General features: G+C 43.6%; 1 protein-coding gene across 5 annotated transcripts in view; it reads left to right on the plus strand.

Annotated features, from left to right (window-relative positions):
• Positions 1 to 438: 438 nt before the first annotated feature.
• The window catches only part of LOC126109781 (tropomodulin), a 418,101-nt gene continuing 391,098 nt past the window's right edge, over positions 439 to 27,441 (plus strand). For 3 of the 5 annotated variants that reach the window (XR_007523727.1, XM_049914839.1, XM_049914838.1), the window contains exon 1: positions 439 to 595. Coding sequence is in view for 3 of the 5 variants with exons in the window: in XM_049914839.1 (XP_049770796.1) it covers positions 554 to 595 (42 nt within the window). In the remaining 2 variants the exon portion in view is untranslated. The remainder of the gene's footprint in view (positions 596 to 27,441) is intronic. The other 2 variants (XR_007523728.1, XM_049914840.1) reach the window with 1 other exon arrangement.

Here is a 27,441-nt window from a genome sequence, read left to right on the forward strand (position 1 = left end):
TTACTACGGCCAGAGGTGGTTGTTCTGGGTACCGATTTCTCAGGATGTATGCACCCAAATCGCGTGAAAATGTAATGACATGTCAGTTGTAGTATAATATATTTGTCCAATGAATACCCCTTTTATCGTCTGCATTTCTTCTTGACGTAGCAATTTTAATGGCCAGTAGTGTAGTTGTGGTCAGCTCGCCGCCTCACGGGAGTCAGGTGCCGGCTGGCGCTGTGTGCAGGGGACGGCGGTGTGGGCCAGATGTGGCCGTACTCGGCCACGGACGGAGACAAAGTGGCGGACAGTCGCTTTGCACACCAGAATAAATGGGCCGGCTGCCGAGGTGCTCCTCTGTGCCGCTGCCAGGCGCTCATAGCGCCGAAGAATCCGCGAGCGGGGCGCATATCGCGGGGGCGAGCCCCCCCTAGCCCCCCTCTGGAGGGGGGAGGGGCGCTGGACGCCCCGCGTCGCGACGCCGGCGCGACGCCTCAGTTCCTCGCCGTCGCTGGGCACCGGAACACTCGCCAGTGGGATAGGAGCCACCTCTCCGTCACCGCAGCCAGCCATGGGGATGGAGTATTTCCAGGAGTGGTCCCGGGAGGTCAAGGTCAGCGGGCCGCCCCTGCCACTAACACTGACTGAGGATGCGCGCTCACCCGCAGAAACGTCTCCTCTGACACCGGCGACAATAAAACTCCCGTGCGAGCAGAATGACGCTACCGAACGGTACAAGTGCGACTGCTTTTTCAGCTGTCAACAACGGTCAAACATATGGAAAACGACAGTTTTCATAAGTGATACCGATAGGCGAAAGGACGAATAATTTGTGTCATTGTGTGTACGTGTAATTAAAATTACAACGACGGTTCAATCGTAACTCACGTATGTGATAAGCGACAGCGAAAACTGACACGGATGACAGGATGCTAGAAGCAGTAAACAAGAGCCGTTTGCGGGATAACCGGCAATCTGTTTTTATGACCAGTGACTGACTTGGTTATGAAATACTGGGTGAGCCTAAGGGGTTTACTTGATTTGGAGTATTATTTCTAAGGAACTATGCTGGATACAGTTGTGTGGCTTGTTGTGAATGGTTGGTTCACTCAAGAAGTTTTTTATGTGTGCACTTCCACAGGTGCTCGGTTTGTTACCTGTGAAACGTTTGGACGATACTCAAATTCCTTCCACGTCTTTGTCAACATCTCTGCCGCGACCGTGGCTACGGCAGCTCGTGCAAACTCATACGGCACGAATACATCAGAAACCGGTGAACTGAACATTTTATCCTTAAAGTAGTCCCACAATAAAAATGAAGAGAGGTTACGTCTGGTGAACGCATTGGGTCGTCTCTACAGATCTGTGTGTTCGCAAAGGTTTCATCCAAGAAATGACGAACAAATAACCTCCAGTGCGGCAGCGAACTGTCATGCTGAAAAACTAGTTATGGTTGTGATTACTGTAACTGAGCTGTCAGAGCACATGTAGAAGTTAAAATTCTGCGAATTAAGCTAACATTTGCAACAAACCGCACAGTTATATCTAGCGTAGTTACTTAAAAATTACTCTTTGTACTCAAGGGAAGACGTTGTGCTCACTCTGTATTGTCCTAATTACTGTGAATGTATCCGAGATGCGAACTTTCCGACTACGACCCCATCTAATGGCCTGCAATGAAATACTGCTTCAGCGGGTTGCAAGTTACAGTTTACTGTATACTCGAACATGTTGAAGGAGGCATTCCATTTGCCGTGCTCGTATTTGGATGCAATACAGCACCCGTCTGTGCGGTGAGCCACGAATTCTTTCAGAGCCGCCGGACCATTTCGTTAAGCTTTACACGACTACAATTCGCTGCTCTACTTCAACTGCATCAACGCGAGTGTTGTACACTTTACAGCTGAGACGTCCTGAGAAAAAAATCAGAGGACTGAAATCAGAGGACTGAAATCAAGTGATCCTGGAGGCCGAGATACAGGTTGTGATCGACCCGTCAACCTCGGACCATACTGGCGCATCAGAATCTCATCTTAAATCATCAGGACCATCATAGCGTATACCACATACCCCAACACTGCGCAGTCGAATATGCTTTAACAGGCCTACAAGCCCAGTTATAAACGGTGACTAATTAGGAGTTTTACATTTCAAATAGATTTATACTACCTAGCACAAAAGTAGGACAATACTTAATACCGAAGTGGCTGGCAGTTCGTAGCCATTCACTGGCAGTTATCTTGCAAATGGCGGTTTTGTAGTCTCTAATTAGTTGGAGACTCGTTGCTTCTCTTGCAGTATGGTTTGTTTCACCGCAGTCGGTTATCGCTGTTAGTTGCCTCACTAACTTAATGCAGTTTCGGTACTCTGTCCAGCATGTGTGTATATGTTAATCCCGGCTTACCACCATGTGCCCATCATTTACATCTATATCCAAAGGCGGAATATTATATTATTAACAGAATTTTCCGTCTGTGCTTGGCAGAACATGATACTATTAAATAGGAAAAACATCCTAATGTTCTCTTCAATAAAATTCTTCAGGGTATCAGACCGCATCGTCATAATTTAAAATGCGCCAACGTTTCGGCCAGCGTTGCAGCTAGCCTTCATCAGGGCCTTACGTTAAACGTTGGCGCATTTTAAATTATGACGATGCGGTCTGATACCCTGAAGAATTTTATTGAAGAAGACAACGGCCGCGGAAGCCTACGCTTACATCCTAATGTTCTGTTCAATTACCAGCTTTCGTCCCCTTAGTAAAAGGCTGCTGTACTGGTTATAAGGGTTGCGGCTGCAGCCTGGGAATAGTCTTGGCTACGCTTTTGTAGTTAAGGCCAAGCATTTAAGAATGTAAGATTCTATCTGTCTAAACTTGAGCTCATTTAATAATTCATGACTGATAAAAAAACAGTGACCTATATTCACTTTCTGCGCAAGTAAATGCTGTAGGATGCGCCCTGGATCAGAGGTGGATGAGGCGTGGGACGAATTTCAGTAGTGGGAAGCCTGTATATTTTTCCGGCTAAGAATGAACGTTTACTGACTTCGATATTTAACTAAAACACTTGTGAACATAACAAAATGTCACGATTGCTGGTGCCTGATAAAGTCCCATACTTGATTAATCGTAAACTTCGGTTGTGAGCCCGCTACTAAACTCTCCGTTTATGGAACGGAATTAATCAAAGGATGGGTTAACTACAAACGCACTTAACACCCAGGTTTACAAAGTGGAGAAACGAAAAGGCCCTGCACCGTGACTACACGTGGCTAGCAAAGACATGCTGCTCGCTCGATTTTAACACGCGGAATGAATTTGTGAAGTTTGCGCTGAACTACACGAACGGAGATCAAAACGTGAGCTAAGAAACACATTTAACTTAAATATACAGTGTAAGAGGAAGATTCGGGAGCTACAGCACAGAAAGGTCCTAAACCAGAGCGCGAGGCCGTGGGGTAACGAAACGGAAGTAAGTATTGTACAAACAGGAATTTCAGAATAAACGGATCAGCACTGCGCTGAATTTATGAGAATGGTAAGAAGACGAGAAAGCTCAAGGCTCTCAAACATGAACACCAATAAGTGATGGTAATGAACAAAGTAAGAATCGGACAATTGAAGGTACGGAATAAGACGGCTTGAAAATTCAATGACAAACCTGCAGTGGCATTACTAAACTGCACACGGATTCACTGTTATAAGAGTGAGTGGCTGACTAGACTGAATCGTTATCCATTCATCACACCTCCACGTGTTCACTTGAGTAGTAGAATCAAACAGCAGCCTACGAAATCACTTAAATTTCAGTGTGTTCAACACTCGCTATGTTAAAAATAATACTAGTCGCACACAGTAATAGACTATAAATCTAAACGAGAAGCTTTAGTTGGAGCGTAAAACTTACACAGATTAACTTAACTACCTGGGAAAAACTCTTACAAGCAACCGATCTTACTAAGCTCCCAGCGGACAGTGCTGAGTTCCCCTGACGAAATCAGGGTATATCCTGCCTATGGATGTCACCAGAGAGCCGGCCTACACAATAGATTCGACCAAGGCAAACGGTCGGTCTCTCTCTCTCTCTCTCTCTCTCTCTCTCTCTCTCTCTCTCTCTCTCTCTCTCTCTCACACACACACACACACTCACAAACTCATTTTATTATTCCACGAGGGAAAAGAAAGGATGGGTACAGTAGAGAATATGTCGCTGAGGCATAGTATACATACTGTGGGACTCAGAGAAGTAGCAAAAATTAATCGTCTGTGCACAAGTTCATCTGAAGTATCCAGTTAGCATACAAGCTTAGTATAAAATATGAAAAAATGCGGCTGTTATGAACGAACTCAGCTGCTCACTCTTTTTATAGAAGAGGAAATTTACGAGGGATATACGGAAAGATCGGCTGCGAAATGGAAACCACAATGAAAATCAAATCTGTTTTGTTTCCAACAGTTAACTACACCTACTAGCTACGTCTTACATAGCCGACGCTCCGACTTATAAATCCGTCGTTACGTGGTACCAACTTTCCAATATCCTTAACACAGAAGGTAGCCTCCTGTTCTTTTCTGCAACTTTCTACCCTCGATTGCAGATTATAGTCTCTGCCAGAAAGTTGTCATAGTCAGCGGTTCCTGTGAGCAGAGATGAAAATCAGAGGGAGCGAAGTATGGGCTGCAAGGTGGGTGATCAAAGACTTCCCATCAAAAACGCTGCAGGAGCTTCCACCTCAGGCGAAATCTGCCGGCAGCCACCATACTTGGCGGAAGACACTATCGTTCTAGGCATCTTTACGTGCTCGCTGTGTGCTCAGAGCTGAAAAGACTGGCGTGGCGCGATCGACAGACATAATAGAGACACTGCCCAATACATCTGTGCAAATCTTCGTCGTGTTTTCGCTATGATTTTCATTTCGCAAGCGATCGTTTCGTACTTTCTGAATAGCCCTTGAACTAATTGCACAGTAAACTGGGCTGACAGACATGTGGATGTGGTGAACTTCAATAAAATCTGAAGAGGAGGCTCATACAGAGACCCTTCAGTAGGAAAACTTAATGGTGTCACCGAAAGCTGGCCTAAGAAGCCGAAAGCTGATTCGTGATCCAATTTTGCAAAATATCAGGAAGTCTTTTGTGTGGAATATCAGACATTTTTACGAAGCTTGATACAGGATAGGAACGGGGTGCTGCAATAAGGATGTTAGAAGATACAGATAAAAAAATTTCATTTCGTCTTAAAAAAATTAACAAAAACCTTAATATCCGGTCTTGCAACTTGTTACAGACAACTTCAGATCAGTAAACATGACAAAAGGGTCAAAGAAACATGACAGACTTTCATTATCAGGCCATATAGTTGGAAGTTAACAGGAAAGGAGAGAGAGAAAACAATCCTATACCGTTGTCATTGTTATAGTGACGAGTCGTAAGGAATATACAGGAATATATTAAGTCACCTGGAACGTCGTTACCATGCTGTTAAAAGGTGAGCGAGATTCAGCCGCCAGGGGACGCAGAATAAAGCATACTTGACGCCAGCCGAGTGTACAAGAGGCAGAGTTATGTTAGAGTTTTCGTGTTCATTAGTAGTAATAAATAACCAATGAAAATAAGAACTTCGGTAATAGGGAAACCTAATAAAAGTGGAAACAAACCCTGTAAAACTGGTGTGATTATGGGACGAAATTACGATAGTAAAGCAGTCATGAGTCCGAAGACTGTTTTGAATACTACAGTGCTGTACTAGATGCGGCTGTGTTTGACTTGGTTCACGCCGTTCTCTTCCTTCGACCTTCGAACTGACTTACCGAGCCAGCTACAGTCTTAACGTCAGTTGCGAAACAAGGTGTAACTAGACATTTTTCACATCAACAAAGAAGTGATAAGTCACAGATTAGAATCGTAGGAATGACCAGGGATCAGACCCTAGGCGTTTGAATTTGTTGTCTGGCGTTTCGCCATTGAGCCACCGACCCACACGAATTGCGATGTAACAGACAAATTGGTTTGGGCCCAGTTTAGAAGAGTACAAAATTTTAATATGTGAACCCGCGATATTCGAGGTGTGACAAAAAAAAAATACGACGAATGATATTTTTTAAAGCAGCAACTGGTGACGCTGCAACCATTTCACGTAATTTGTCTAACAGGCTGATCCGATGAGACAGGCAATGTCAAGATGGAACACGCTCTGACTTGTTAGTCAGCGTCCAGAGACGCTAGAGTGAGGTGGTGGTTACCGTGTCTGTGGCGCATCGTGAAATTCGACCAACGCCTGAACGTTTAGTTCTGTTTTGAGTTGGAAAAAGGTGCCAAAGAAACCCACGAAACTTTGAAATTGGTGTATGGCGACAATGTTGTAACTCTGAAGACTGCTTACGAGTGATACGGACGATTTAAAAGCTGAAATGAGTCGATGGAAGACGTGCAACGCATGGGACATCCATTGACCTCTAAAACAGAATAAAACGTGCAAAAAATGGCCAAAATTGTTCTTTCAAACGGGTGAATAACTTTTGGAGAGAATACCGAAAAATTTAGCATCTCGTACAGGTTTATGCGTAGAATTTTAACCAGTAATTTACACATGAGAGTGCAAAATTTGTTCCCAATCTTTTGAGTGATGAACAGAAGGAAAATCGTGTCAGTTTGCACGGAGCTGACGGATAGTTTTCATTCATGTCGGACCTTTATGTCCAAAAATTGTAACTGGAAATGAAACTTCTGTCTGTGGATATGACTCTGAATTGAAAAGTCAAGAGTTCCCAAGGATATTCTGCCTATACACCTGCAAAAACATGTGCTGATACGAACTGCCGCGAGTCTCTTGAATTGTAACGAAAATGCACTGAACATGGCTATCTACAGCCGAAATCTAGATTTGCGAGAGTAAGAAAAGCTGATGGGATTGTGACTGACTGCAGTGTGGCTCTCTTTTCTTATGGTCTACGGTCGCTGTGCACAGCGGTTCCTGATGGAATCAAAGATGATTTAAATAACTCTACCGCTAATACGTAATCCGGACTGGCCTACAAACTCCTAATAACGTAGCACTGTATGAGTTATATAATGTGTGTTATACGTTGGTTTCGGAGTAAGTCATTTAAAATGGCACATCTAAATCACGGCTGGCCGGGGTGGCCGAGCGGTTCTAGGCGCTACAGTCTGGAACCGCGCGACCGCTACAGTCGCAGGTTCGAATCCTACCTCGGGCATGGATGTGTGTGATGTCCTTAGGTTAGTTAGGTTTAAGTAGTTCTAAGTTCTAGGGGACTGATGACCACAGATGTTAAGTCCCATAGTGCTCAGAGCCATTTGAACCAATCTAAATCACGTTATGTCTTCAATTGATAACACCTAAATCAGCTGATAGTGTGAAAAGACATGAATGTGATGATAATACAGGCGTAGCAGGAAATGGAAAATCGTGCCTGGTGCATCGGGTATGAAAACACGCATCCCAGTTCAGGGTGATGTCCTTCCAGTCTATTTCTACTTATCTGGACAGTTAAAAGGCTTCTTGTTTAATCATTTTTCTCCAAAAGCTTTTTTTCAGTCATCAAGGACCCGTACATCTCAGAGTACACTTTTTATTTAAAAAATTTTGTCGTGCGAGGTCTCCAGTCTAAGTGGCGTGAAGATGTACGCCAAGGGTACGAACCGATATTATTAGCCGGAGGTCGCTCAGGGTCTTAACCTTCCGAAAAGCGAGCAACGACCGCACGTCTGCTCACCAAACACAACTGCTAATACAAGAAATTGTTTCTATTGGCACTAAATTATCGATTTTACAGGTTGCTGAGCTCCGTGGCTGTGGATTATCTTGCCTTAAAAAATACTGTGTGCGTGGTGGTGTATTTTTTAAAACTTCTGTTGCCCACCTACGAGAGCAGTCAGTATAACAAAACATTTTGGTATAAACGACGTGCAGGTTTTTCATTACACAGGGCAACGATTTAAACAATTTTTAATAAACGTTACTGTTCAATCCTAATATTCTAAGAAAAAAGTTTTATTCACTTTTATATGCAAATAAATCTCGATATTCAAGAATTTCATTTTAGCTAATTTTATAGTATGTGTTTCATACACTATTTCTGTCACATTACAAGTACCCGTTTCTTGTGTCAATGTGATCTAGGACAAAGGATGACAACTGGTCCAGAATAAACTTGCCACCCAGAATATCTCTCAAGAGTAGCGAGGAGAACATTTTGGCCAAGAGCCTCGTTGACCCTAAAAAAAGTTAAAATTATTTATTAACAATCGTTACTGATGGAAAATTATGAGCGATTTCCACAAGGGCCAATGATAGCTGGTAAGAAACGAAACCAGTCGTTTATTCAGGATTTCCTGTCCCTACTCAAGCAAACCTGCGTGTAATCATTCGATAAACTTGCCAACTGTTGATACCGACAGTAAATCATCACATTTCTGACTACACTTTTGTTCACTAGGTGCGGGAGATGTAAATAAAAGGGAGAGTTTTAAAAAATGGCTAATTGCGAGCAGAATCCGCGCACTGAGGTTTCCGGACGGACTCATCTCCACAGGCAGTTGACACATCTCGGGAATCGAGAATCTCGACGATTTCTTCCTGTTATTGATATAGATCCTGATCGCGGAAATTTCGAGACCATATCAAAGTCTCTCAGACTAGTCCGAACATAGAAAGAAGTGAGGAAGTAACCTCATATTACATACGAGGTGCGACAATAAAGTAAGGAGACTGATGTGAAAAAAATGTTCCTTACCGTTTTAGTCAAATTCAGTGTTGTCTCCTTCAAAGAAGTTGCCTTCTGATTGCTCACACTTTATCCAGCGATTCTGCCATTGATAACATTTTTGGAACTCATCTTCTGTAATATCCTCCAAAACCCTCGTCACAGCTTTTTGGACATCTTGGGTTGTTTGAAAATGGTGGCCCTTAACCGCCGTTTTGACTCTTGGAAATACAAAAAAGTTCCACGGAGAGGTATCTGGTGAATAAGGTGGCTGTGCTAGCACTGAAATTTGTTTTGAGGTTAAAAATTGCTGTACTGACAGAGCAGTATGGGATGGCGCATTATCGTGATGCAGAATCCAATTATCAGCAATGTTGGCACGGACACGAAGAACTCTTTTACGAAGTCTAAAATTTCTTTGTAGTAACACTGGTTAACTGTTTGTCCAGGAGACACCCACTCTTTATGAACAATCAAATAAGCACACAAGCATTCATTTCACTTTTGACTTTGACATGCTAGCTTTTTTTGGTCTTGGTGATCCCTTTGAGCACCATTGCGAAGTTTAGTGTTTTGTCTCTGGATCATACAGAAAAAAATATAAAAAGCAACTTTCATCACCAGTCATAACACGGCTCAGCAATTCTGGATCGATTTCCGTTTGCTCTAACAGATCGGCTGCCACATTTTTCCGTGTTTCTCGCTGTTGTGGTGTCAGATTTTTGGGGACCAGTGTTGCACAAGTCTTTCTCATACTAAAATCTTCAGTTATTATTAGACGAACTGTGTCTCGATTGATGTTCGGATCTGGAATCATTCTCACGGATAATCTTCGACCAGATCGTACGAGTTCACGCACCCTGGCCAAGTTGACATCTGTCTGTGAGGTTGACGGTCGTCCACTGCGGTCTTCATCTTCAACATTTGTTCTGCCTTCGCTAAACATTTTATGCCAACTGAAATCTTGAGCTCTTGGCATAACCTCATCTCCCAAAGCCTTCTGAAGCTTACCGTAAGTTGTCGTTGCGTTTTCACCCAATCTAACGCAAAAAGAAATGGCATACCGTTGCGCAATATTATGCGGTTCCATTTCCGTGACGAGAGACACAAACACGAGTTAATTTATAACAGCACAACTCACGACTGAGCACTTGCATCGATGTGCCGCTGGACTAGAAGCAGCTTATAGGCCAAGGTCAAAGATATTGTGCCTACACAAGCCTGCAGGGTTGCCACATCTTGCAATGAAAAATCAATCTCATTACTTTATTGTCGCACCTCGCATATGGAGAGAGAAGATTCGACAAAACATTTTTCAGTTACTAAAACATGACTTCAACTAACATTTTATGTTTTGTATGCAGTAATGTTTGCCTGTTATGCTTTTGACGGATAATGAATGGAATGTATGTTCAAATAGCAAAAGATATTTTTACATGACAGTTTAACAAGTTTCAAATTTTTTACTTCACATGTACTGTGAAACCTAGCTTCTCGCTGAATTTCATGATTCTGTGTCAACGGGAATCACCCAATAAGTTTTCGAGTATCAAAATATGTGACATAAATGGCCGTATAATTCGACTCAATTGACTTAGAAACTTACAATTTTTATACCTCGAAGAGACCATAGACTGTAATATGTGACATAATACTGAACTCTATGCGTCTATCCGTCCCTGGGACAAACTGTTCTTAATGGTCGGACATACGAATAACAAACCAATCCTATAACAGTTTCGGCTTTGCACGTTGTGAGACACGAAACCCTAAAAGTACTATCATCATCTCTGCACATTCAGTCGTCTCTAACGAAGCAGTTCATGCATGCTTTTACAAATGATGAGGAATTTTTGAAGTGTAGCTGCGAAAAATTCCCTTACATGTCAGGTGCGACATGGGAAGAAGGTGTGTTCGTTCGGCCTGTCATCGAAGAATGCTCTGGTCCAGCTGTGAATCAAAAATTACCGCAACTGCGAAGAAGGCTTCGGTATCACTTTAGGATGTTCTTAAGCAACACAAAACACCCACGTTATATTTCTGTTGTAGCCAACATGCTGCGGAAGTTTAAGAAGTTAAGCAGTTTGCTGAGCATCAAGACACTATCAGGGACGATGATATACTATTACATTGATTACATCACGGAGAAGCCATTGGGCATACTAGTAAACCTAAAGTACAATCTTTAAGGAGAGGGGAGAGAGGAAATGTTAGCAAATGGAGACACAGTTCCCATATACGAGGCGTGTTTTTTAAGTAAGTATCGTTTTGAAATTAAAAAAAGACGTGCTAAGATATCTCAATTTTATTTTTACATGGAAGCCTGTACCTTAATCTACGCACTGACGCCATTACAGTCTGATTCTTCCTTGTTTACGTTGTGTACTGAGTGTTTAATATGCCTCCGATAATCGTGAGTCCCGCCGACTGTGAAGTATGGGCTGTTATAAGACTTCTTAGAGCTAAAGGCCTAAAAGCGATCGATATTCTTCGTGAGATCTGTGCAGTTTACGGAGAAAACATTATGAGTTATGGAATGCTGAGAAAGTGGTTGAGAGCATTTAAGATGGCCGCACAAATGTGCAAGATGAACAACGGAGTGGGCGCCCTTCGGTCGTTAATGAAAGTTCGGTGCAGGACTATTCTAGGGGACTGATGACTTCAGATGTTAAGTCCCATAGTGCTCAGAGCCATTTGAACTAGGCTGGCCTGTGTACCTGACAACGATTGTCAATCGTCCCCGTCTCGCGTTAACTGTGCAAACAGGTGCCTCGTCATTAAGGCAGTCATAAACTCAAGAAGAAGAGTCGTCGTAAAAAGTGTCCTGTGCCGCAGGAAGCAGAGAAGGGCGACACGCCTTGGCAATGAAAGCGGGTGACAAGCCCGACAGGAGATGCTTGTGTCAGTGCATCCACGTCCATCTCAGTCAGTACCGCAGCGAACACGGCCAAAGTATCTGCTTGCAGTGGACATTTGGAGTCGGTACCATGCAGAAGCCATTACTGACAGCGGCACAAAGTTGCACGACGCCAGTGGTTCAAACAGCACAGAAGCTGGACAGTAGCTGAATGGGGACGTTGTAGGTGGTTTTTTTTCCCCAAATCGTGCGAGACGTTGAGCACACCGACGGAGCGGTAAGTAAGGCGTCTAACTCTGTATGTGGAGGGTGTAGTTCCGACTGTATGTGTACTGTGATGTTTTGCGGCACAATTTGGGAATACACAATCAGTTTATTGCGAACGTAAATCAGGATGTTTACTGCGATGTTCTGACTGACCAAGTTTGGTTCTTCGTTTTACGTGATCATTTTTGGTATCCCGTGTACAGTGCTGTCTTCGAAGACGTCAGCGCCTGTCCTCATAGGGTCTTCCAAATTTCACGAACACTGGCAACATATCATACTTCCGAGTGAGCGTACTAAGTCACCCGATCCTTATCGCTTAGGAAACTTATAGCAGTAGTTTGAACACTAGACAAAACGCAGAAGTCTACATCCGGACAATTTCGTAGCTCTGTGGAAACTACTCGTGAATGAGTGGTTTCAGGCTATTACCAAGGATAGAGGCGCTGGGCGTTACACGACAACAGCTGATAGTTTTTAAGGGTGACCAATAGTCCATACCGTGTGCTTATTATAACATGCTATATAGTGGATTTCTGATTAAACACTGAGGAGACAAAAGTCATGGGATACCTGCTAATATCATGTAGGACCTCCTTTTGACAGGCGTTGTGGAGGAACTAGACGTGGCATGGACACAAGAAATCATTGGCAGTCCCCCTGCAGAAATATTGAGCCATATTGCCTGTATATCCGTCCATAATTGCGAAAATGTTGGCGGTGCAAGATTTTTTTGTGCACGATCTAATGTCTCGATTACGTCCCATAAATATGCGATGGGAGTCATGTCGGGCGATGTGGATGGCCAAATCATTCGCTCGTATTGTCCAGAATGTTCTTAAAACCAGGCGCGAACAATTGTGGCCCAGTGACATCACATCGCTGATTGGAAACATGAAGTTCGTGGAAGGTCGCAGGTAGCCGAACATAACCATTCACGCTCAGTAATCGGATCCTTTGCACCAGAAGACCCAGTCCATTCCACATAAACACAGCCACCACCAGCTTACATAGTGTATTGGGGTCTGCGTCACACTCTAACGCTACCATCATCTCTTGCCAGCTGAAATCGGGTCTCATCTGACCAGGTCACGGTTTTCCAGCAGACTAGGGTCCAACCGACACGGCCACGAGTCCAGCAGAGGCTGCTAGCAAAGGCGGTCCCGTCTGTCGTCTGCTGCCATAGGCCACTAACGCCGAATTTCGCGGCACTGTCCTAACGAATACGGTGGTCCAACGTCCCATACTGATTTCAAAATGGTTCAAATGGCTATGGGGCTGAACATCAGAGGTCATCTGTTCAAAATGGTTCAAATGGCTCTGAGCACTATGGGACTCAACTGCTGAGGTCATTAGTCCCCTAGAACTTAGAACTAGTTAAACCTAACTAACCTAAGGACATCACAAACATCCACGCCCGAGGCAGGATTCGAACCTGCGACCATAGCAGCCACGTGGTTCTGGACTGAAGCGCCGAGAACCGCTCGAGCACAGCGGCCGGCCATATTGATTTCTGTGGTTATATCGCGCAGTATCGCTTCTCCGTTAGCACTGACAACTGTACGCAAACACCGCTGTTCTCGGTCAGTAATTGAAAGCCGTAGGCCACTGCGTTATCCGTGGTGAGAGGTAATGCCTGAAATTTATTATTCTCGGCACAGGCTTGACACTGTGGATTTCTCAATATTGAAGTCCCTGACGATTACCGAAACGCAATGTCCAATGCATCTAGCTCCAACCACCATTGCTCTTTCAAAGTCTGTTAATTCCCGTCGTGCGGCCGTAAATGAGTCGGAGACCTTTTCACGTGAACCACGTCTCTGCATCAGTATAAGAACCGTGGATGCACCTGTGATTGTGGGGCCCAAGGACAAACCGTTCAGCATATTGTCTGATACAGTACCCAAGAGTATTCAATGATTTTATTAATGTTGACTCCTCTTCCATCAATTGGCTTCATTCATTAGATGTTGAACTATTATGAAATGTACCTTTTTAATTAACAGTCCTAATTTTGTGCTTTAAATGTCCTGTTTTTAGTATTATTTAATTATTAACGTTAAGAATTTGAATATATTAGCTCTGCCTGAATCTTTAAATGTATAATTGTAAACTGTACGTATTCCTCAGCATTTGCTTTTGCCACAATACGATAAATAAATGAAGCGCAAATGACAGCACCGCCAGCGCACTGCCACTTTATACCTTGTGTACCCGGTACTACTGCCATCTGTATGTGTGCATATCGCTATCCCATGACGTTTGACACCTCAGTGTTCATCTAGATGCTATGCAGTGACAAAACCACATTGATAGGCTAAAGCTTGACTACTAATACTTTCAACATTTCAGGGCCCTGTCAGCAACTGTATAAATATTAATTTTAAATTAACAACAGCCTCAGTTGCAATGTTTACGTACATTTACCTAGGTTTCAGTTGGGATAACCCAACCTTGTTCAGAATAAAAGGAACTACGATTTGTCCATAATCGACAACGTCAAAAAGTAAAAACTATAATATAGTAATACATCGCCATATTGCAATAACTTATCTGGGAAACAGCCACGGCCCCAGTTCGCGACCGCAGTACGGGAGGCCGAGGCTGTTACCCAGATAAGTTATTGCAATATGCTTCAAAAAATGGTTCAAATGGCTCTGAGCGCTATGGGACTTAACTGCTGTGGTCATCAGTCCCCTAGAACTTAGAACTACTTAAACCTAACTAACCTAAGGACATCGCACACATCCATGCCTTGCGACCGTAGCAGTCCCGCGGTTCCGGACTGAGCGCCTAGAACCACTAGACCACCGCGACCGGCGTTGCAATATGACGATGTATTACTATATTATAGTTTTTACTTTTTGACGTTGTCTATTATGGACAAATCGTAGTTCCTTTCATTCTGAACAAGGTTGGGTTATCCCAACTGAAACCTAGGTAAACTCAGGTAAACATTGTAACTGAGGCTGTTGTTAATTAAAATTAAAACATGACTACGTCCATAATGGTGTGGCAGTCCTCCTTTGGAACGGAATAAACTAACGATTGTGCGTGGTATGGATTCTGCGGGCCGTTGGTACCTTTCCAAAGATATGTCGCACCGCGTGTGTGCTGATAGGTCAAGTGATACCCCGTAAATTGCGGCTCAGTGACTCATGCCCGCTAGCGTCGGAAATCTTTAATTTCGGGTTCAGATCAGCCGAATTTGGTGGCCAACAGATCAACGTGAGATGATCATGGTAGTACAATTCTGGTCTTGTGACAGAGTTATCCTACTACAGGATGGCATCGCCGTTGGGGAAGACATCGAGCATGCTAGGATGTAAGTGGCCCACAATAATAGTCACGTAGTCCTGAGCTATCCTGGTGCTTTCGATTACTACCGTAAGTCCCACTGAGGTCCCAAGTGAGTGTCCAGTGTAGCACAACGCCGGCCCCACCGACCTCCGTCCGTTGCGCGGTGCGTGTTTCGAGCATCCGTTCGCCTGGATGGTGGCGCATTTGGACACGACCTTCGACCTGATGCAACAAGTAACTAGATTCATCCGACCGGACGAGACGTTGCCGCTTATTCAAGGTCCGATGTCTGTGTGCCCGTGGTAATCGACGACGTCGTTGATTCGAGATAGGAACGCCTATGGGTCGCCTGCTGCGTAGCACTATGATCAACAACCTGCGCCGAGCGGCGTGACGTGAAACACCTCTGCCTGCAGTACGACTGCAGTGTTTATATGTCCGTCCTTTGGGGGACCACGGCCGTCCACTATTGTAAGAAAATGTAACGCCCACAGCCATCCTTATGGTCTTAAAGCCTTAGTTAATGCTGAAGGGGTTTTCACGATCCATGTATACGCATCAGTGGCCAACATAAGTGGTTTTCGCAGATCATCAGTAACTGTGATGTCAGCACTCCAACCATCAACTGCCAAAAGTTGGTGGATGGAGTGCTGACGTCACAGCTAAAGATGATCTGCGTAAACCAATTATCTTGGCCACTGATGCAACATATATGGATCGTGAAACAATAATGGAGAGCATGAAGTGTTCTCTCTGCTATCAGCTAGCCTCACCACTGCAGAGAGAGGCAGACATCTCGAGCAAAATAATTTTGTTTCTTCTTTTTACTAAGAATTGTTTCGCTGAATTCACAGTAACATCAGTGGGTTTTTATTGTCTTTTTACTAAATTACAGGAAAATTGGTATTTACTATATGTACATACTGAAATTTCAGTTTTTAGGAATAGTACTCACAGATCTGGAAACATACCAAAAAACTGCATGTACCTTGTTAACTGTCACATGTTATGGTTTTTATTGTTTCTTGTGTTTTATAGTATAACTGTTTTTCTTTCACTCTTTCATTGTAGCCATAGAGAAGTTAATGTAGAAAGGTTACTTACATTGAAAACTTGCTTATTTTATTGTGTCTGGTAAAACAATCTTGCAAATAATAGATTTCAGCTATCAGTCGTCCTTTTCAAATTTTATTGGCAGATCAAGATTTCAGCTAGAAACTAGCCATTCTTAATGCACTATCATTTTTGATCAATGCATGCAATGTCTGTTGGTCGGGCTTCATCCACAGTTCATTGAATATTCAATCTAGGTCTGCCAATAAAATTTAAAAAGGGCAACTGATAGCTCAAATCTATTATTTACAGGTCAATATAACATTCGCTGAGTACAACAGCCATCTGAATGGAAGGTAACCTGATAAAACAATCTTATTTTTATTCTATATGGAAACAAAATCTTCCGCATAGAATAAAATAATGTTAACCTCAACATTTTTACTCGTTAATTTTCGATATAAATAAGTTTTCTCCAGTAAGTCTCATATGGTTGCATATGACATACTGTGAAAGAAAGACAGCTGTAATGAAAAAGACAGGAAACCACAAAATGCCATTTCCCGGACCTCAGCGTCCATAATAGCCCGATATCTGCGTCTTCAACGGTCAGTTTTCTGTTGGCAACACTCCTTTCTATCCCTTGAATGGATTTAAGTCGCGGCCTTCCACTGCGCCTTCTGTTTATCGGTCTGTATCCAAATATGTTTTTACATATTCTTTTTTTCCCCTTTCTCATTTTAAGGGTCGAAACCAGAAAAGTTTCCTGCGTTCAGTGTCATCCATTATTATCAATTTCTTGTGTGTGATCACCCGTGCATTCTCTTAAACGGAAGATCGTTGATGCTCGTCTTGGAAAGTCAGTTTCTTGTGAATATGTTTCTTAAATCCTGTTATTTCTATATGTACAAGTAGTAAAGCCTGGAAAGTAGCACAGGTCACACTAATATTCAAGAAAGGAAATAGAATTACAGGCCCATATCACTGACCTCAATTTGCAGTAGGATTTTGGAGCGTATACTGTACTCGAACTTTATGAATCACCTTGAAGAAAATGACTTATTGATACATGACCAACACGGATTCAGAAAATATCGTTCTTGTGCAACACAGCTAGCTCCTTATTCCCATAAAGTAATGAGTGATGTCGACAAGGGATGTCAGATCGATCCATATTCCTAGATTTCCACAAGGCTTTTGACACCGTTCCTCACAAGCGACTATTAATCAATTGCGTGCATATGAAGTATCGTCTCAGTTGTGTGACTGGACTCGTGATTTCCTCTCAGAGAGGTCACAGTTCGTAGCGATAAACGGCAAATCATCGAGTAGAACAGAAGTGATATCTGGCGTTCCGCAAGGTAGCAGTGTCATGGGCCCTCTGCTGTTCCTGATTTATATAAATGACGTAGATGATAATCTGAGCACCCCCTTAGATTGTTTGCAGATGACGCTGTAATTTACCGTCTAGTAAAATCATCAGACGATCTATTCCAATTACTAATCTAGAGAGACGTTGCGAAAGTGGCAACTGGCGCAAAACAAAGAGAAGTACGGGGACATCCACATGGGTACTAAAAGAAATCCGATAAATTTTGGGTATACGATGAATCGCACAAATCTAAGAGCTGTCAATTCGACTATATACCTAGGAAATACAATTACGAGCAACTTAAATTGAAAAGACCACATAGATTATATTGTGGGGAAAGCGAAACAAAGATTGCGCTTTGTTGGCAGAACACTTAGAAGATGCGACAAACCCACTAAAGAGACAGCCTACATTACACTTGTCCGTCCTCTACTGAAATATTGCTGCGCTGTATGGGATCCTTACCAGAGGACATCGAAAAGTGCAAAGAAGGGCAGCCCGTTTCGTGTTATCGCGAAATAGGGGTGAGAGTGTCACTGATAAGATACGCGAGTTGGGGTGGCAGTCACTGAAACAAAGGCGGTTTTCTTTGCGGCGAGATCTATTTACGAAATTTCAATCACCAACTTTCTCTTGCGAATGCGTAAATATTTTGTTGACACTCACCTACGTAGGGAGAAATGATCATCATAATTAAATAAGAGAAATCGGAGTTCGAGCGGAAAGATTTAGGTGTTCCTTTTTCCCACGCGCCATTCGAGAGTGGAATGGTAGAGAAGTAGTATGAAAATGGTTCGATGAACCCTCTGCGAGACACTTAAGCGTGAATTGCAGTTTAAGTGTGTAGATGTAGATGTAGAGAGCTATTTCCCTGTCATTTAATGTAAAGAAAATAAAACAACCACCTGATGATCCTGTAGCTTCAGTGGAACGTGCCTGTGTAAAAGGAAGGAATAATTGCTTTTTCTCAAGGAAAATCTATCGAAAACAGCTTTGTCATTTTTGTTTAAAGTGCACTGATATGTTAACTCCTTGTTAGAGAACAGGTAAATTCCACGCCTTGCGTAATTTCACTTGTTTGTGGTTGTTGCTCTGGAGTGATCACACCAGTGACTTGGTTGGCTGGGAGAGTTGAAGGCGTTAGGGTGGTCAAGGTTGTACCAGACAAAAATGAAGCTCCAATGGATAAGTCTTTACTGACGAGCAGCTGGCTGGGTAAGGCTGTGACATTGTAGTAGATTGGAAGGACTGCGGTGTGTGCGCCGTTGAGAAGTGCAGGGCCACCGGCTGGGCGCTGCGTGCGTAAGTCTGCGGCAGGGGGGCGGGGGGCCGCTCTCCCGAATTACCAGCGCCGGCGCGTGGGAGGCGGGGGGCGGGCCGCCAGGAATAGCCGGCGGGATGCGCTGCGCGACCATCAGAGCAAGTACTCCACTGGTCAGTGGCGGTCTGCCACCTGACAACACCTTCCTTCTGGGCCAGCATTATGCACTTCTCACTCGAATTTTCAGTGGGTGAATAAGGTACAGTAGGTCCAGGACTTCAGTATGTACCACGCAGAACCTGACAAGAACAGGAAGTTCTGAGTGCAGGAAATTTAGTCGAGCCCCCATTAATTGACACCTAAATCCACATCTCAGGTGGATGTACTTATATTAGCGAACGTACTTTCGCCCAGGATTAAGGACCCACGACTTAAAATGTAGTCAGAGGTCAGGTTTGAATAATAGACAGAAACTTCAAGCGATAGCAGTAAACACCGCGAAAAAATAGAAGTATTAAAATGGTTCAAATGGCTCTGAGCACTATGGGACTCAACATCTATGGTCATCAGTCCCCCTAGAACTTAGAACTACTTAAACCTAACTAACCTAAGGACAGCACACAACACCCAGTCATCACGAATAGAAGTATCGAGTATGATTTGGCTGCGACAGTGTTGCCACCATATTAATGTTCAAGAACATAAATGCAGTGAGATCTCAAGAGGCACAGCCTGCCAGTACTGTCATTCTCTGCCTGCACATGGTCTACACATTTTGTCTCGCAGTATGTATGCTTGTGGCGCCAACGTTACAAGTACAAACTGACATTTCTTTTACATTATCTTTCATATACACTCCTGGAAATTGAAATAAGAACACCGTGAATTCATTCTCCCAGGAAGGGGAAACTTTATTGACACATTCCTGGGGTCAGATACATCACATGATCACACTGACAGAACCACAGGCACATAGACACAGGCAACAGAGCATGCACAATGTCGGCACTAGTACAGTGTATATCCACCTTTCGCAGCAATGCAGGCTGCTATTCTCCCATGGAGACGATCGTAGAGATGCTGGATGTAGTCCTGTGGAACGGCTTGCCATGCCATTTCCACCTGGCGCCTCAGTTGGACCAGCGTTCGTGCTGGACGTGCAGACCGCGTGAGACGACGCTTCATCCAGTCCCAAACATGCTCAATGGGAGACAGATCCGGAGATCTTGCTGGCCAGGGTAGTTGACTTACACCTTCTAGAGCACGTTGGGTGGCACGGGATACATGCGGACGTGCATTGTCCTGTTGGAACAGCAAGTTCCCTTGCCGGTCTAGGAATGGTAGAACGATGGGTTCGATGACGGTCTGGATGTACTGTGCACTATTCAGTGTCCCCTCGACGATCATCAGTGGTGTACGGCCAGTGTAGGAGATCGCTCCCCACACCATGATGCCTGGTGTTGGCCCTGTGTGCCTCGGTCGTATGCAGTCCTGATTATGGCGCTCACCTGCACGGCGCCAAACACGCATACGACCATCATTGGCACCAAGGCAGAAGCGACTCTCATCGCTGAAGACGACACGTCTCCATTCGTCCCTCCATTCACGCCTGTCGCGACACCACTGGAGGCGGGCTGCACGATGTTGGGGCGTGAGCGGAAGACGGCCTAACGGTGTGCGGGACCGTAGCCCAGCTTCATGGAGACGGTTGCGAATGGTCCTCGCCGATACCCCAGGAGCAACAGTGTCCCTAATTTGCTGGGAAGTGGCGATGCGGTCCCCTACGGCACTGCGTAGGATCCTACGGTCTTGGCGTGCATCCGTGCGTCGCTGCGGTCCGGTCCCAGGTCGACGGGCACGTGCACCTTCCGCCGACCACTGGCGACAACATCGATGTACCGTGGAGACCTCACGCCCCACGTGTTGAGCAATTCGGCGGTACGTCCACCCGGCCTCCCGCATGCCCACTATACGCCCTCGCTCAAAGTCCGTCAACTGCACATACGGTTCACGTCCACGCTGTCGCGGCATGCTACCAGTGTTAAAGACTGCGATGGAGCTCCGTATGCCACGGCAAACTGGCTGACACTGACGGCGGCGGTGCACAAATGCTGCGCAGCTAGCGCCATTCGACGGCCAACACCGCGGTTCCTGGTGTGTCCGCTGTGCCGTGCGTGTGATCATTGCTTGTACAGCCCTCTCGCAGTGTCCGGAGCAAGTATGGTGGGTCTGACACACCGGTGTCAATGTGTTCTTTTTTCCATTTCCAGGAGTGTAGTTTCAAATTACGCTGAAAGCATTTCAACTTAAGATTCAGTCCATTAAGATAAAAACAGAAGTTAACTGAATGTCGCCGGTTCTGTTCGCATAGATGTCATATATGTAATGTGTTAACTGACTCGATATGGGAACGGCAGGGCTATGCAGTAAACATACACATAAAAAAGAAGCATTTAAAACACCAACAGAAAAACTGATAAGATCGTTATTATTACGTATAACAGAGCGTTATCATTAGGTATATCAAGTGGTCCTTGGCGGTTAGGATGGTAGTAGGTAGAAGTCTGCGCTGTGGCCCTGGGCGGGCGAATCGGGGCCGACCGACCGCCGTGTGACCCTCTGTCAGTGGCGTCATCGGATGCGGCACGGAGAGGCGCGTTGTCAGCACAGTGAGTGCAACCGCTACCACTCGATCCAGATGCTCCTCAGCTGGCACTCACGGGCCTGAGTGCTCCCTGGCCAGCCCTCCCACCGAGGGAAAGTCCCTGGCAGTACCGGGAGTCAAACACGGGTCCCGTGTACGGCAGCCAGCCACTGACTATTCAGGTACAGAGGCGGACGGATAGAGTAGTACAAATTTGAATTTTGAATTTGAAGACAAACTATTTTGAAAGTTATCGATGCTGTTTGTCGGTACTTTAATTACAGTATCTTCGTTAAAATTTCATCTTTTATATTTGAGATGTGGTGCTATGGAGGAATGTTGAAAATTAGGTGGACTGATAAGGTAAGGTATGAGGAGGTTCTACGCAGAATCGGAGAGGAAAGGAATATGTGGAAAACACTGATAAGGAGAAGGGGCAGGATGATAGGACATCTGCTAAGACATGACGGAATGACTTCCATGGTACTAGAGGGAACTGTAGAGGGCAAAAACTGTAGAGGAAGACAGAGATTGGTTTGATGCGGCCCGCCACGAATTCCTTTCCTGTGCTAACCTCTTCATCTCAGAGTAGCACTTGCAACCTACGTCCTCAATTATTTGCTTGACGTTTTCCAGTCAGTAGACTGATAGCAAAAAAAAAAAAAAAAAAAAAAAAAAAAAAAAAAAAAAAAAAAAAAAAAAAAAAGAGACTTGTCATCTCAAGCAAGGTATTTTCACTTTGAACTAGGCTCGAGTACCTCTCTTACTTCAAAACGCTTTTTAAAGTAAACTACAGAAAATAATCAGAGGAGCGCTGTTGTTCGTGGCTTGGCGGGATTAGTCCATTGTTGGCATCCTCCACAATTCCTATGATGTCACTGACTTCAATTAATTTTACTGATGTTGAGAGTAGTTTCTAAACACGAAGCTGAAAGTGAAAACATTAATCACACGGAGGCTGCTGATTAAGTAAATATAGGGTGTATCACAAGTAATAGTTAAACTAAGACAGGTGAAAAGAGTCAAATAAACGTAAATCCACAAACGACCCGCTTGTGAGGCACTTACGAATGCGTGGTTACAAGCGGCCACGGACTATCGTACGAATTATTGCCCTATTTAGTAAAAGTGTCCAACACACAAAGTACACACCCATCGGGTTGCGTAAGTTTAATGCAAAAACCGTGAGCAGGTGTCAATACCAAATGGTTTCAAATGGCTCTGAGCACTATGGGATTTAACATCGGAGGTCATCAGTCCCCTAGAACTTAGAACTACTTAAACCTAACTAACCTAAGGACAGCACACACATCCATGCCCGAGGCAGGATTCGAACCTGCGACCGTAGCGTCGCGCGGTTCCAGACTGAAGCGCCTAGAACCGCTCGGCCACACTGGCCGGCCTGTCAATACCACTAAGCATATTTTCTTCAGAAGGAACTCACCTATAACGTTTCAGACATATTATAAAATAAACGTCTAAAATTCTTAACACTTGATAACACTGAAAAGGAGAACATGCAGTAAAAGTGGTACAGCAGTCCCGCTAATCCGAACCCCGGTAATCCGAACGTTCGGTAAAACCGAGCATGAAAAATATTAGTCTAAGTATGGGAAACTGTGCAGGAAACAGCTGTATATACACACTATTTTAAGTTAACAGTACAGCAAACATTTATGAGAAAAACTGGCAAGAAAGCATTAGGTTTAAACACTGCATAACAATGAAAGAAAAGCTGTCAAACTTACTAAAATACAGCAGACATTTTATCCCTAATTTTTAGATGACAAAAACTCATTTATTGTTTTTTGGCATAATAAAGACAGTCTGTTATAAGACGCATAGTTCCGCCATCGTCTCATAAACATAAAATCAGCAGGTGTAGCAGTGGGCTGTTGCACCAAATAACGTAGCGCGAGGTGAAACGCTTCTGCTGCGTCACTGTGTGGCACCAGCTGTCCTTTGTCGCTCTCAGGCTTATTTTCACTTCCGTCACAGCAGTCCACTTCTTCCTGGTCTTGAGTCACAGCAGCAACTGAATCAGCGTCAGGAAGGTTCTCCACACATGCCCCATCCGCTGCCATGCACTCGTCTACGTCTTCTTAAACAGCTTCTTCATAACCCGGGATTGTCTGTATCATTTGTAGTAGATTTTCCTGAAATTCAAGAGATGTCCACAGTTTTATGCACGAATTTGTCACAGTATTTTCTGAAATATTCTGCCATGCCCCAGCGAATCAGTAAACAACATCCTTCACATATATATTTTTTTTATTTTGTCCAGTAAAGGAATGCTATCATCTTGGATTAGAATTCTTGAAATTGTTTTCTGTAAATCAGTTTTAATGTTTGCAGAGCGCCATGGTTCATCAGCTGTAGAAGTGGTGTAACATTCGGCGGCAAAAACTTCGCCACAGTATCTCCGTCACATTATTCCTCAGTGCTGGGGTGAGGTGGCGCGTTATGAATCAAAAGGATTGCATGGGGAGACAAATGATTTTCCTTATAAAACAGTCGAACAGAGGGAACAAACTGGCCGTGAAACCATTCTTTGAACAGCTTACCATCCATCCACCCTTTTTTCTAGTTGCGATAATATACGGGCAGGGACTTCATGTTGCAGTTTTTAAAAGCTCTGGGCCAAGCAGATTTTCCGATCAGCATTAAAGGCAGCTTGTGATTACCAACAGCGTACCATGGTGTACCTACTTATCTGACTGGTATACTTCATTCTAGAAATTCTTCACCGTAATTCCGGCTAATACGAACAAACTGGTAATCCGAACAAGGTCCAGTCCCAATTAGTTCGGAGTAACGGGACTCTAGAATTTTAACGTCCTCCAATTTACGTAAGTACAGTAAACATACATGATGAGCTACGGAGCTCAAGTCAGACAGTAGAAAATATGGAAAAAAGTTCTCTAAGGAAATAGTAAAAATTGTTAGCTTGTTGGGAGCAGACATTGGACTCGATGCGTGACAACTAGGTAGGTGCCACGTAAACATAGTTGTAGAGCACGCCACTTACAGGGCACTAGTAACGTGACAAACGCTCAACCGCATGAAACACGCAACTGTTACAATAATAAGTGTGATAGATATTTAGATGTATTAAACAAAGTAATTTATGCGGTATAAAAAACAGGATGCATAAAACATACAAATATACTTGAAGTGTGAACTTCTCGATTAAGTACACAGCTAATTAGGCTAAAATTTCAGTCGTGGCCTACCTCAACAACAAATACAATACCGATAAAGTCCGCTATATGTTACAAATTACTTGTCTGGCTTTCATCTGCATGCAACGCTTCATACATCCTACAGCGAGTTACGGATTCTTTCAAACAGCCCCCGATTATCTCGTTAATGTTAAGTCTGCACAATTCGCTGCTGCAGTTCTTAAACGGCATCAAAGGCAGTGCTGTACACTTCACTTCTGAGATGAGACCAAGCAGAGAAATCCAGAGGGTTGAAGCGAGGCGGTCTCGAAGAACAGTGTACAGGCCGTGCTCGAGGACTTTGCTTTGGACCGTAAAGCGCCTTGCACGGCGTCTCCCATCAGCGAGCTGTGACCGTGTTGAGGAAGGAGTCGGAGTCTGTTGTAAGTGGCCAGTGATCGGTATGGTTGTTGTCGGTGCATACTGCCTTGTTCGACAGCCGTAATGTCATCACTGCGTTTCATATCTGAAAGGTAAAAATTTGGGTTGTACCTCTTGACGCAAATTATTCCTACAGCGAGCCATGTTTTTCAGCGAGTCACGTTTACGTTTAGCATCACAAGTAAGCAGTACACTAGCGTTGCCACTGCTAGAAAAGTGCACGTGATTTGGCATTTTTAAAAATTCTAACTTTTCAATGATTTTTTGCAATAATAGAGAGGAGGGTCGACGCATGGTTTATCATTTATTCTTGATTATCTTTTGCCGCTCAGCTGGTACCTAATAACTTCTTTTGGTTCCCACTCATTTCCTATTCTAGTACATGGTGCGGATTGAACGTCAAACGACTGATTCTTAAGTAGTATTGGCATCGGTGCACACAGATAACTGTAAACTGGACTGAACGAACAGCAAACTTGATAAGAAACTGTGAGTTGTCCCCCCCCCCCCACTACACTTATTTAATATATTTATTGACGAATAGGTGAAGGCCTTACATTTGAAACCCAAAGGCAAAAGATAAAAGCAAAGAAATAGAAAACCAAAGGAATAAACGTAAATGGCTGACCAATACATTCATTGATAACATTACTCTAGATACTGGGTCAGAGAAAGCATATGAACAGGATGCTTCTTGTCGTAGTCACTAAGAGTTACAGATAAGTACAAAACGGTCAGTCGTAAGTAAACCAGACAGAATGTACAACACACCACTTAACACCAAAATGTCAAGTGAAACTTCTCAGTACTTACAAAGTTAGCAAGTACAATTCAGAAATTAAAAAAAGACGAAAACTGTAAAAGACCTAAATTTCGATGACCAGTCTGGTAAATGATTCCTGTATCGCTGTTAATGTTGAATGCCTTGACCGCTATGCCACCTCCATCAGATTTAGCCGCCAGAGTGCGATACCTAGAACAGTGACCGTATTTAAAACCCACTGAGCTCTAGGTTTCGTATCACTGATCTGCATATCAATCGAATATAATGACCTTTACGGCGTCCTTTGACAGTAAATTTATACTAAATATCACAAATGATGCATCATCTTCTGTCATTACCTTGACAAAACGTTTTGCAAATTTAACCCATGGCCGAAGATTAGGGTATGTCGTAGATCCATCATGTTAGGTTGGTTGGTTGTTTTGGGGAAGGAGACCAGACAGCGAGGTCATCGTATTAGGGAAGGACGGGGAAGGAAGTCGGCCGTGCCCTTTGAAAGGAACCTTCCCGGCATTTGTCTGGAGCGATTTAGGGAGATCACGGAAAACCTAAATCAGGATGGCAGGACGCGGGATTGAACCGTCGTCCTCCCGAATGCGAGTCCAGTGTCTAACCACTGCGCCACCTCGCTCGGTTGATCATGTTAGGTTAAGAAGTCAAAAGATACTAAAAGTCGCAGCACATCGATCTTAAAGCATATCGATTTTTATAGGCAGAGAAATTTATACATGATTAAATATTTCTCTTACAAATGCTTTCCAATTATTACCCAGAATAAATCGTAGAAATAGCAACAATCTCAATAATTTCAAATGCAGTTACAATGTTGAATTAAATCGATAATAAAAAAATATTCATTACTTGAACTCATTTGAACATAAATGTTTGTATTTGAATATACGTATTTGAATAGAAATGCAAGCCTAAAGCATAAGTTGATGTCCAATAACTGTGCGAGGGTTTTTCTTCTGTGCCCCTCCGCCAACTTGACGTTTACGCTGTAGTAGAGTGAAAATACGTAAAAATGATTTTTTAAACTTTGTTCCAAACACCAATTAAACAGTTTAATAAAACCATGTTTTATTGCTAAAGTACACTAAACAGTGTGTTCAACACATGATTAAAAACACTTTATTTTAAACACACCAACCCTATGTAGTGCCACGCCGTGTAGCCACGTGTTTCCACGGTTTGCGCGGTCTCCGAGGTTGTTCGTATCTTCCATAGAACCATATGATAAGATAGCCTTTCAGTCTCTTGATTAACATGGTTACCAAGAGAATTCTAGTCTATGAATTTCAGCTTAGCTTCATCTCACTTAACACAAGCATTGTAAAAGTTTTGAGGCAGATGCAGATTGAACACAGTAACATCAGCTTTATACGTGTTGCAGAATACCATGACTGTCTCACTGTCATACAATGATTTCGACTGGCGCAAGAAAAATCTCTACCAATGAAATATAACATTTCTATGCCACTTATTTCAAAACAGGGAATCCCAGACAGGCACACGTTTATAAAGATTGAGGGGCACTTTAATACTGTCTGTGCTCTGGATTAATTATATACATTATAATATATTTGAATTCAAAA

The sequence above is a fragment of the Schistocerca cancellata genome, chromosome 12, assembly GCF_023864275.1.
Source record: "Schistocerca cancellata isolate TAMUIC-IGC-003103 chromosome 12, iqSchCanc2.1, whole genome shotgun sequence".
In the NCBI taxonomy this organism is placed as follows: domain Eukaryota; kingdom Metazoa; phylum Arthropoda; class Insecta; order Orthoptera; family Acrididae; genus Schistocerca; species Schistocerca cancellata.